This window comes from Elephas maximus, chromosome 19 (assembly GCF_024166365.1).
Source record: "Elephas maximus indicus isolate mEleMax1 chromosome 19, mEleMax1 primary haplotype, whole genome shotgun sequence".
In the NCBI taxonomy this organism is placed as follows: domain Eukaryota; kingdom Metazoa; phylum Chordata; class Mammalia; order Proboscidea; family Elephantidae; genus Elephas; species Elephas maximus.
In genome coordinates this window covers 59,202,112-59,214,217 of record NC_064837.1, presented here as the reverse complement: position 1 = coordinate 59,214,217, position 12,106 = coordinate 59,202,112, and the positions used below count along the sequence as shown (strand labels likewise).

The 12,106-nt window shown below is 42.4% G+C and overlaps 1 protein-coding gene across 4 annotated transcripts in view; it reads left to right on the top strand.

Moving 5' to 3' along the window:
* Positions 1 to 10,440, top strand: part of LOC126063239 (ABC-type organic anion transporter ABCA8-like) — an 81,523-nt gene extending 71,083 nt beyond the window's left edge. For 3 of the 4 annotated variants that reach the window (XM_049861467.1, XM_049861466.1, XM_049861465.1), the window contains 10 exons: positions 332 to 449; positions 1,983 to 2,074; positions 3,975 to 4,135; positions 4,882 to 4,957; positions 5,033 to 5,127; positions 6,172 to 6,291; positions 6,504 to 6,644; positions 8,256 to 8,335; positions 9,817 to 9,872; positions 10,004 to 10,440. In XM_049861467.1, the coding sequence (XP_049717424.1) occupies positions 332 to 449; positions 1,983 to 2,074; positions 3,975 to 4,135; positions 4,882 to 4,957; positions 5,033 to 5,127; positions 6,172 to 6,291; positions 6,504 to 6,644; positions 8,256 to 8,335; positions 9,817 to 9,872; positions 10,004 to 10,102 (1,038 nt within the window). In that variant the 3' untranslated portion in view covers positions 10,103 to 10,440. Of the gene's footprint in view, positions 1 to 331; positions 450 to 1,982; positions 2,075 to 3,974; positions 4,136 to 4,881; positions 4,958 to 5,032; positions 5,128 to 6,171; positions 6,292 to 6,503; positions 6,645 to 8,255; positions 8,336 to 9,816; positions 9,873 to 10,003 lie in introns of those variants that run through there. The other variant, XR_007514225.1, reaches the window with a different exon arrangement.
* Positions 10,441 to 12,106: the final 1,666 nt, after the last annotated feature.

Genomic DNA, 12,106 nt, shown 5'->3' with positions numbered 1-12,106 from the left:
GACAGGAGAATGGCCAGTGGGCATGTCACCTCATATACGGTCTCCTTTGATGCCTGGTTTGTGCAGTGAGGGGCTAGCCACTGGGGGGCGGGGGGGTCGCATTGTTGTTAGGTGCTGTCAAGTCAGTTCTGACTCACAGAGACCCCATAGGACAGAGTAAATTTACCCCATAGGGTCTCCAAGGAGCAACTGGAAGATTTCAACTACCGACCTTTTGGTTAGCAGCTGATCTCTTAACCACTGTGCCACCAGGGACCCAGTGGGAAAGTAGAGCCTTTTTAAAGATAATGGAGAAAATTAAAGTCTGACATGATTTACTTATCATTTACAGAAGCCAGTCATTATTGCCAACTGTCTACGCAAGGAGTATACAGGGCAGAGGAAATGCTGCATTTCTAAGAAGAAGAAGAAAATAGCCACAAGAAATGTCTCTTTCTGTATTAGAAAAGGTTGGGCTTTCCCACTGTGGGCTCAGGGCCTTCCTCAGAGCTTTATGGATATGGATGAGAATTATTCTGTAAATCACCTATTGGTTCACAGGCAGACCGATCTGCAGGGTGACCCTGACTGCTCCTTTTACATGATACATTCCTAAATGAACTTAATCAACATCCCCCATGAGTAGGGACATATTCACATCTACATTGAAACCATAAGCTCTCTACTAAAGTGAACCACTGAAACCATGACATTTCTATGCAATCAACACAACTGATATCGTAAGGCTCATTATTTTTCACAAGAGTACTGACAGGAGATGAGCTAGCACATTCTGAAGTCTTGGCCAGGAGGTGTTAGGCCAAGTCATGCCTTGCTTTGCATGACTGTCACACAGTGGTTAGGAGACAAAGACAGGAGACAGAGTCTGACACCCTTGGCTTCCAAGGGTGGCTTTGCCACTTCACATCCATGTAACCCTGGCAGGTAACCTCACCTCTGAGAGCTTCAGCCAGCTGTGACAATTAAATGAGAAACTATACATAAAGCACATAGCACGATGCTTGTCATGTAGTGAGACTTCAGACTGTGTTTTATTCTTTTTTTAGTTGTAATTTAGATGAAGGTTTACAGAACAAACTAGTTACTCATTAAACAGTTAGTACACACATTGTTTTATGACATTGGTTAACAACCCCACGGGCATGTCAACACTCTCCTTTCTCAACCTTGGGTTCCCTATTACCAGCTTTCCTATCCCCTCCTGACTTTTAGTCCTTGCCCCTGGGCTGGTATGCCCCTTTAGTCTCATTTTGTTTTATGGTCCTGTCTAATCTTTGGCTGAAGGGTGAACCTCGGGAGTGACTTCATTACTGAGCTAAAAGGGTGTTCAGGAGCCATACTCTCGGGGTATCTCCAGTCTCTGTAAGGCCAGTAAGTCTGGTCTTTTTTTGTGAGTTAGAATTTTGTTCTACATTTTTCTCAGCTCTGTCCAGGACCGTCTATTATGATCCCTATCAGAGCAGTGAGTGGTAGTAGCTGGTCACCATCTAGTTGTACTGGACTCAGTCTGGTGGAGACCATGGTAGATGTGGTCTATTAGTCCTTTGGACTAATCTTTCCCTTGTATCTTTAGTTGTCTTCATTCCTCTTTGCTCCCAAAGGAGTGAGACCAGTGGACTACCTTAGATGGCTGCTTACAGGCTTTTAAGACCCCAGACCTTACTCACCAAAGTAGAATGTAGAACATTTTCTTTATAAACTATATTATGCCAACTGAGCTAGAAGTTCCCCCAGACGATGGTCCCCACAGCCCTCAGCCCAGCAATTCGGTCCCTCAGGGAGTTTGGATGTGTCTATGGAGCTTCCATGACCTTCCTTTGTACAAGTTGTGCTGGCTTCCCCCGTATTGTGTACTGTCTTACCCTTCACCAAAGCTACCACTTATCTATTGTCTATTTAGTGTTTTTCCACCCCCATTAATGTTTTATTCTTAATTTTACTATTCAAATCAATTAATACTAAGTGTGGCCATGCTTTTTCAGGTGAGGTTTTAGGATTATTAGGACACAATGGAGCTGGAAAGAGTACATCTATCAAGGTTATAACTGGAGACACAAAACCAACTGCAGGACAGGTAGGTGAATTATGTGGAAAATATGTCATCCGGTAGTGCTCAAAATAAATTCATATGACATTACAATCATACAAGGAGCAAAATGTCATTAATCATTCAATGATTGAAATGATTCATGAAATATAAAGAGGAATAAATTCATTAATTATCACATTAATACACACAAAAATTAATCGGTACCAGGGAATAGTTATTAACTATCTTATGTCCTTCAAGGGCATTGAGAAGGAATGTGACACATCCAATATCAAATTAGAAATCATTATCAGAATCCATAAAAATCCTATTTATACTGCCATAAAACACGTGGAAAAGCAAATACGTCACTTTGAGGACTAAGGTGTGCTTGACCCAAGCCATGATATTTTTAGTCACCTCACATGCATGCCAAAGCTGGACAATGAATAAGGAAGACCAAAAAGGAATTGATGCCTTTGAATTATGGTGTTGGTCAAGAATATTGAATACACTATGGAATGCCAGAAGAATGAACAAGTTGAGCTCGGAAGAAGTACAACGAGAGTGCTCCTTGGAAAAAAAAAAAAAATTTTTTTCTCCTTGGAAGAGAGGTTCATATCCAGGGATGGATTACCCAGTAAACAAGGTACACACGAGTTTAATTATGCTTACTCACTAATCTGTAAGTAAGTAATCCTTAGAAGGGAGGATGCCAAGACTTCGTCTCACATACTTTGGACATGTTATCAGGAGGGATAAGTTCCTGAAGAAGGACATCATGCTTGGTAAGGTAGAGGGTCAGAAAAAAGAGGAAGACCCTCAACAAGACGGACTGACATGTAGCTGCAACAATGGGCTCAAGCATAACAATGATTGTGAGCATTGCGCAGGACTGGGCAGTGTTTCGTTCTGTTGTAGACAGTCACTATGAGTTGGAACTGACCCAAAAGCACCTAACAACAACAACAAAACATAGAACCATAACTGCTACAAAAGGATGTTTGGTAAAGTCAAGGGCCAATGAAAAGGAGGAGAACCCTCAATGAGATGAATTGACACAATTCCCGCAACAATGGATTCAAACATATCAACAACCATGAATGTGGTGCAGTACCAGGCAACATTTTGTTCTGTTATACATAAGGTTGCCAAGAGTCGGAGCTGACTTGATGGCAGCTAACAACATAACAACAAAACACATGGATTTTTCACTTTCAACAAGCATTGTCTTCCTAGTATGTAATATTTTAATTTTGAATAGAACTGTCAAAAAAATAAAAGAAACCCTTTAGTATATACAATTACATTAGTTGGCCTTGATAAAGTACTTACCTTTGAAACCACACATTTTTGCACACATGTATATTTTTTTATACTTATGGTATATTTGGTTTCCCACCTTAGGTTAGGTTGCTAGCCGTGTACACTCTTGTTTTCATGGATTTACTCTCCGACAACTTTCTCCAAAAATGATTAACCAAACAAATAAACAAACCAGTTGCCATTGAGTCAATTCTGACTCATGGCGACCCCGTGTGTGTAAGAGTAGAACTCTATTCTGTAGAGTTTTCAATGGCTAGTTTTTCAGAAATAGATCACCAGCCTTTCTTCCAAGGTGCCTTTAGGTGGGCACAAACTTCCAACCATTTGGTTAACCTTCAACCGTTTAGTTAGCAGCTGAGGGCATTAACCATTGTCACTACTCAGGGGCTCCCACCCAAAATGATTATAAACTATTAAACTCTATTAGGCCCTAGAGTTTCTCCATCTGCTTCCATATAGATTATAGACTAGAAAACCATATAGGGCAATTCTACTCTGTCACACAGGGTCACTGTTAGTCAAAATTGACTCCATGGCCCCAACAACAACCAAGAGAAAGATGTCGTTGAAATACGCAGAAAAACATGTACGGGATCTGAAGGTGAACTCGCCTCTGCAGGTGTTACTACAAGGCAGCAGCAGAGGGGATACCACCGGGTTCTTGGGGTACTGTCCTCAGGAGAACACACTGTGGCCCAACCTGACAGTGAGGGAGCATTTGGACGTGTACGCCACTGTGAAAGGGCTGAGGAAAGGAGACGCTACAGCTGCCGTTACACGGTAGGGGTAGTTCTATACTGGGAGGGGGAGCTTGGAGGAAGAGGACAAGGGTACAGGGCGGGTACGGGGAGAAGGCTGGGAATGACAACATTCACAGGAATTTCACAAAGGGAGATTCTAAATGCTGGGCCAGGCCACATTGGGTAGGTTTGCAACTAGAAACTGGTTTGCTGGATTTCAAAGTATAGAAAATTTCTTTTTTCTCATATTAAACATGGAAAAAAAAAAAAAAAGCAAGCATTGATTAGTGAAATTTATCAAAGTTACTAAATTTAAGTATACATTAAAAAAAGAAAAAACAGTTTCCATGGAGTTGATTTTGACTCATGGCGACCCCATGTGTGCCAGACTAGAACTGTGCTCTACAGGGCTTTTAATGGCTGCTTTTTCACAAGTAGATCACCAGGCCTTCCTTCTGAGGTGCCTCTGGGTGGATGCGAACCTCCAACCCTAGTGTGTTAAACATTTACACCACCCAAGGACTCAAAAAAAAAAGCTATACTATGGGACAACTATTTGGTTGAATATCATGAAATATGCTTACATTCTTTTGGAAGACCAAACTCTTCTGGCGGGTTGTGGGGAGAGGGGTGTCAGAGCAGTGAGTTGCAAGGTGCCCCAGCACTATCACCAGAACCTCATTTCTGAGCTCTACCCCACGATCCCGGTCCTGCTGGCCCATTCTCCCAACTTTCCTCATTGTCAAGAAGACAATAGACTGTAAGGCCCTGTTGTGTTTCTATCAGGTTAGTAGACGCACTCAAGCTGCAGGACCAGCTGAAGGTGCCCGTGAAGACCTTGTCAGAGGGGATAAAGAGGAAGGTATGGGCAGGGCAGGGCACAGGGTCACTCCACCCACAGCACAGACGGGGACGGACACTGCTCCTCTCGTTCCAGCTGTGCTTCGTGCTGAGCATCCTGGGTGGCCCAGCGGTGGTGCTTCTAGATGAGCCATCCACGGGGATGGACCCCGAAGGGCAACAGCAGATGTGGTGAGCAGCATGACCACGGGCAGGGCCAGCTGCCCATACCTGGCAGGAAATTTGTGAATTGTTTTTATCCTCTAAAACTTGTCCCTTAAACTTTTTCTTAGTGTGAAAAAAGCTATCCATACAATATCATTAGTAAAACCAATACTTAGTTAAAAAAAAAAAAAAACCCTCACTTGTGGTTATAGTGCTCAGCTGCTAACCAAAAGGCCAGCAGTTGGAACCCACCAGCCGTTCCACGGGAGAAAGATGTGGCAGTCTGTAAAGATTACAGCCTCGGAAACCCTATGGGGCAGTTCTACCCTGTCCGATAGGGTTGTTGTGTCAGAATTAACTCAACAGCAGTGGGTTTGGTTTGGGTTTTTGGGTATTATAATTGCTCATTTATCGTTTAGGTAAGGATGGTGCACTAGCTTTGTACCACAGTCACGTAGTTGCCAATAGTGACATGAGAGTATATTAAGCTGTAAAGGTGTGGGGTTTCTGGAGATTGTGTGTATATGCTGTACATTTATTTTCTTTTTGTGATAACTCTGCACAGCCTTTTTATTAAGAATTCTCTCTTGCTGAGCATTTGTCTTTCAATACAACCACGTAATAGTTTATCCCTCCAACAGCCCTATTCTAACATATCTTGAGTTTAACTGCCTTTACCTGGCATCTCCCTTGCTTAATCATAACTATTTGCTTACCGTTTCACATTTGTGCCAGTTAAAAACATGGCTTTGAACCGGTTCAAACCCCTGCTTAGTATTTGCATTGCTAGCAAGTTCTCAGATGATGCTAATGCTGCCGGCTAGGGACCAATTCTGAGAAGCACTAGTAGAGCAGTGCTTCTCAAAATTTATTGTACTTAAGAATCACCCCAGGATCTTATTAAAATGTGGATTCTGATTCACTATATCCGGGGGTGGAAATGCAAATTCTCCACAGGGGTTCAAACTGGAATGAACCGATTTGAGGCCCTGGTTAAAAATTTGTTTTGCCATTCTTTCTTGATTAATTCGAGGACTTTCTTTAATTGCAAGTATCCTCATGAAAATTTAGGCAGGCGATCCGGGCCACCATCAGAAACACGGAGCGGGGCGCCCTCCTGACCACACACTACATGGCCGAGGCGGAGGCTGTGTGCGACCGTGTGGCCATCATGGTGTCCGGGAGGCTCAGGTGGGTGCCTGTCCACAGCTGCCCTTGGGCCCCAGGGAGCAGGACCAGGAGAGTTTCTCTGTGGAGACGGAGAGGTCACTGTGGGGCCGCAGAAGCTACTGCTAACAGTGAGGACCTGCAGGCGATGTTAGCGGCAGATCACAGGGCCCAAGTCTTGTATTCTACCTGTTGTTGTCCTTTCTGCTATGGCTTCTTCCTCCTCCTGCCCCCAGATGTATCGGTTCCATCCAACACCTGAAAAGCAAATTTGGTAAAGATTACCTGCTGGAGATGAAGGCGAAGACCCCCGCACAGGTGGAGCCCCTCCACGAGGAGATTCTGAGGCTCTTCCCCCAGGCTGCTCGGCAGGAGAGGTAAAGATGGCTGCTGGTTTTGATCAGTACCAGATGTCTGCTTTTCCCTGTCAGTTACATTGATCTGTAGTCATTCACAACCACGTTTAGCCAAAAAGAAAGATAAATGAGAATCTAAAAGAAAGATATTATTTATCGAATACTCCAGAATATAAACTAGGGAATAGAACTGATTTGGACACTAATGTAGCATGGGTTGTGGTCCTACTATGTGCCAGGTACTGTCCTGATCTTCTGTTAGCTTATTTTATCCTCACACGGACGTTCCAAAGGAGACGCTGCTATTTCCGTGAAAAAATGAGATAACCTGAGAAAAGGGTAGTGAGGGTCTGGCCTTTACAAAGAAATTACTAAGTAGAATTATTATTTTTATGAATAGGAAATGGACAGTTTAGGTCACATGGCAGAGCTAACAAGTGATAGAATCAGGGTGTTAACCTAATTATTTTATTCCAGTTAAGTTAGTCTTTCCAACCTTATATAAATTCTGATGGATGGCACCCTCCTTAGGAAAGTAATGCAACAAAAATCAAAGAGTGACCTTGGTAAAAATGCTAGAATGTGCTGCAGAAACCCACTGCCATCGAGTGCTGTAGAAGACAGAGGAATTAGGAGCTGGGGAGAAAAGATAATAAGAAGTCAAAGCGACAAGGTGGGATAACATAGTTCTTCAACAAAGGAGAATAGAAAAGCAAGGGAATAACTCAGCATGCAGTCCGTCACTGAATAGACAAATGAAAGTACAGAAAATGAGCACTATGGATGGAAGTGATGTTCCCATGAATATATGAGATTGTATCTGATGAAATTAAATCTCAAGTTTTCCTGATTTGCAAATGATAAAAAGATAAACATTTATGTGAGAGACAAATTATTTAAAAATGATTGTTGCTGAATTTTCAAAAATAATTTGAAGCTGAATTCCTGAAGAGTCCCAATCTCCTAATCAGAGACCCAGGTACCCTATATTGGGACAGCAATTTGAGTAGGATGGAGGAGGGAGGAAGAGGTATGAAGCTTCCTGGAGAATAGACCTAGATCTCCACTCTACTTGGGAAACTTTAAGAAGCTATATGGTGTCACCGCCTGGTTGGAACATGATGTCCAAGATCAAGTGTTCACCTTAGAAAAGTAAGGTGGAAGGTGCCTTTAGCAAATCTCAAATTTTCACCTGGGCTACATCTACTCAAGAAGTCCTGGGGAGGTGTAAATGGTAAATGCACTTGGCTGCTAACTGAAAGGTTAGAGGTTTCAGTCCACCCAGAGGTGCCCAGAAGAAAGGCTTGGTGATCTACTTTTAAAAAAGTCAGCCGTTGAAAATGCTATGGAGCACAGTTCTACTCTGACACGCACACTGGGTCACCATGAGTTGGAGTTGACTCGATGACAACTGGTACACCTAGTCACTTCCATCCAAGGAGCCAGAGGCACTAAATTACCTGGGTCAGACCTTCCCATCCCCAGTTCTTCTTTGAATTACTATGGATTCAGCCAAAGCTTTTCACTAACACAAGATAGACTCTTATTTATAGAAACGAAGACCAGAAAGGTGTTTTCAGTCAGGTCACATCTGCCATAGGTGGTATCAGCCTCACTCTGTTCTCCTTCCAGGTACTCCCCTCTGATGGTCTACAAGTTGCCGGTGGAGGATGTGCGACCTTTATCCCAGGCTTTCTTCAAATTAGAGCAGGGTAAGAGCTGTGGTTTGGAAATAAGACCCTGGAAAGCAGATAATTCCGAGTAATGAAGTAATCCAGATACATGACAAAATGAAACATGACATAATGTGCAAAATTTAAAAGTTAAACACGCTAATTGAACTTTAGGAGTACAAAACCAGGGAGGCAGAGAGAGTCTGTGTGTATGTGCACGTGGGGAGAGGGGTATGGAGTGATTTTACTTTCATTTTGTGAGATTTTTTATATATTTGTGTGCATGTGTTGTGCGTCCCACGCACACATGTGGGTACAAAATAAGTCAAAACTCAGTTATATATTCATTGAACGACAATACCTTCCTTTAGCTCATAAAAACTAAAATAAACCTGCTGCCGTCGAATCTATTCCAACTCATAGCAACCCCGTAGGGAAAAGTAGAACTGCCCCATAGGGTTTCTGAGGAGCAGCTGGTGGATTCAAACTGCTGACCTTTTGGTTAGCAGACGTAGGTCTTAACCACTGTGCCACCAGGGCCCCCTTTAGCGCATAGATACATGGAAATAAAAAATTAAATTTTATGTGGATTTGCATCTTATTTTATTGCCTTAAGCTTAAACCTAAGAAACTGACATCCTGTCTGGCCATCAAAACAATCTTCTTGAACCTGTCGCACTTTAAAAGGGACCACCTGTCACCAGGGTCACGTTTTCCTTGCCATCCCTAGCCCATGATCTCGGCTACTCTGAGCCCCCTTCCTGTGCTATTTTCACCTCACTGCTCAGTAGCATCTTTGCTGGCTTGTCATCTGCCCTTAGGAAGAGACTCAGGTCTCCCGGTTCTAGAAAAGACTGTTCTGACTCTGGCTGAGAGCATCAGTGGTCACAGTGACGCATCTTTTTTCCATTCCCTGATTGAGCTGAGCACCTCAATTTCTAGGTCACATGTCCCCAGACTGGCTCTGTGGCCACTACTGGCCAGGATGGTCGGTGGTGTATTTCCAGAGCTGGGTTCTTATCAGGGCTCTACCTGCCCTTCCCAGTCCATTCTGGCCAATGAGAAGGGTTTCAGCCAATGAGAAGAAGCTGCAGTGGCTTCTGGAGAGAGGCTCACGAGGATATCTACTCCCTAGAAAACCACAAACGTCTTCCTTTTACTGTTCTGGTGTTTCATTTTTCAAAATATGCCTTCCTCCCACCGCTTCCTGTTGCTGTGCCCAGTGTGCGAAAATGCTGGATCAAGTGCAGGGCAGGAAGCCTTCTCGGCATTGCTTTCTCCCTTAAATCCAGGTCTGAAACCCTGTGCCACATGGAAGCATAACCCAAACACTTTCCTCCAAAACCTAAATGCATGCATTGGTATATTTTTAACTGAATGATGTTTTTTAGGCCACCAACAATTATCACTTTAACCTGTTTATTTAAGATTTTAAATATTACATGTACTATATGCTGACTTATCAGACCGCCTAGATATAAAAATACATGAACCTCTAACATAAGCTCATCCTTGTGCAGTGAAGCAGAGCTTCGACCTGGAGGAGTACAGCCTGTCTCAGTCCACCCTGGAGCAGGTGGGTCATTTGAGTTACTTTATATCAGCTACATGACTGTAATGGATTCATAATGCAATTTTTCCTGCTCACTTGGAGCTACAGAAGATTGCGTGACCTTCTGAGCTCTCTATTCCCTTCAATCCTTTCAGGTTTTCCTGGAACTTTCCAAAGAGCAGGAGCTGGATGATTTTGATGAAGAAATTGATGCCTCAGTGAAGTGGAAGCTCCTCCCCCAGGAAGAGCCGTAAAGCCCCCCAATGCTCAGTGATGCTGTTTAAACCTGTGGTTGCTTTTTTAAGACATTTATTTTTATATCATTAATGTCCTATTTTTAGAAACTACATTATAAACACTGAAATGGTTCTTCATGATGTCATAGTTATAATGTTATGATTTTATTCGGAAATACTGGAAAGGTTCTTGGTGGGGTGGGAAAGGAGGAGTGAGCGCCGGGGAAGTACAGTGGGCCACCGCCAGAGCCACCTGGTGGGCAGACCTCCCAGTCACAGCCTCTATGTCACTGCAGATCACCCACATCCATACGTCTGTATAATGCTGAATAAATAAGTTTTCTTTTATGAGATTATTTAAGTCTCTGAGTCTGATAAATGTTGTTTAATTTTTTTAATCGAAACTTTTAAACATTTTTTTTCTAACCTAGACTGAGAAGTCCATATATTTACTCTTCTGGAAGTTTAATACTGAGTAAAGCTGATATTTTAATAAGACTTCAAGTGACCATGTCAAAAAGTATCATACTTTTTAAAAGTAGATTTTAGTGTGTTTTCTCATGGCTCACCAGTTGCTGTCAAATCAGCTCTGACTCATGATGACCCCATGTGTATCACAGTAGAACTGTGCTCCTTAGGGTTTTCTTGGATTTAAACTTTATGGAAACCGGTCTCTAGGCCTTTCTTTCGTGGCACTACTGGGTGGGTTTGGACTGCCAACTTTTTGGTTGGCAGCCGAGTGTGTTAACCATTTGCACTACCCAGAGATTTCTTCTTATGCTAAAAGCACTAAAACTGTGTGAGTCGTGATGCCTGATATCAATATATTTGATAACATATCCACCTGATAACACTATCAATGATGTAGATACTGTCTGGAAAACTAAAAACTTGTTATGGAATTTGTTGTATTTTTTTTTTAATTCTGTAAGGCAACTAAGTCCCATTTTCATTGTATTTTTAAATCTAAGCTTTAGACATTCCTGGCTTGTAACTGGTCTTTTATGACATTTGCCACTTGGTCTCAGAAAGTTGATAAATGTGGCAACAGATCAAATAGGCAAGTAGATAGAAAATGTAAAAAAAATCTCACATATAGCATATATGTAGTTTTGAGATATGTTTTCTATTTCATGTGTTTCTTGACTAAGTGGCCTCCTGTTTACATATCCCACTGATAACATAAACTGGTTATAGATATTGGACTTGCAGGCCATCACGGTAGGTCCTTAAGTTACACTAGCATTGGGACTAATGTTTTGGGCATTGCCCTAAGTATTACCTTTGTGTGCCAAGTATAATAATTCCCAATTTCAGTTACTTCCTATCACCTACTTTTTGTGTTTATCACTGTGAAACTGATTAACCAGCGTAGAGAATAATACTCAGATTCCTGTTAGCTTGAGTAGAAGGTGACTTATCTCATTCACCTTTTGTGTTACTATAGAACGATGTTGGGATTTGGAACACCAGGAAATCTAAATATGAGTTGTTCTCTAGGTGTGTCATCATGAGTAAATCCCACAACCTTGCCAAACTTAGTTAATTCGGTTATTAATGCAAGGATTCCCAGACACTAAACTCTTCTCATTTTTAGATATGTAAATCAATGATCAGAGGATAAGTAACCTAACCAAGATCATACAGTTGGTAATTAGCCCATCCAACATCCAACCAGATCTGATGTTAAAGCCCACAATCTTCCCATGACACCGAGCTGCTTCAAACAATTGCTGAGTCCTGGACTGGGAAGGCAGTTCAGTTTCTTTTTTCCTTCAGCATTCTGAATGTGTTGTTCCAGTGTGTCTTCTAACCCGCTGCCATTGAGTCAATTCTGACTCACAGAGACTCTATAGGCCAGAATAGAACTGCCCCAGTAGGTTTCCAAGGAGCGGCTGGTGGATTCAAACTGCCAGGCTTTTGGTCAGCAGCCCAAGCTCTTAACCACAGCGCCACCAGAGCTCCACTGTGTCTTATAGTTTCCACATACTTTGATGAGAATTCAGCTATTACTGTATTTTT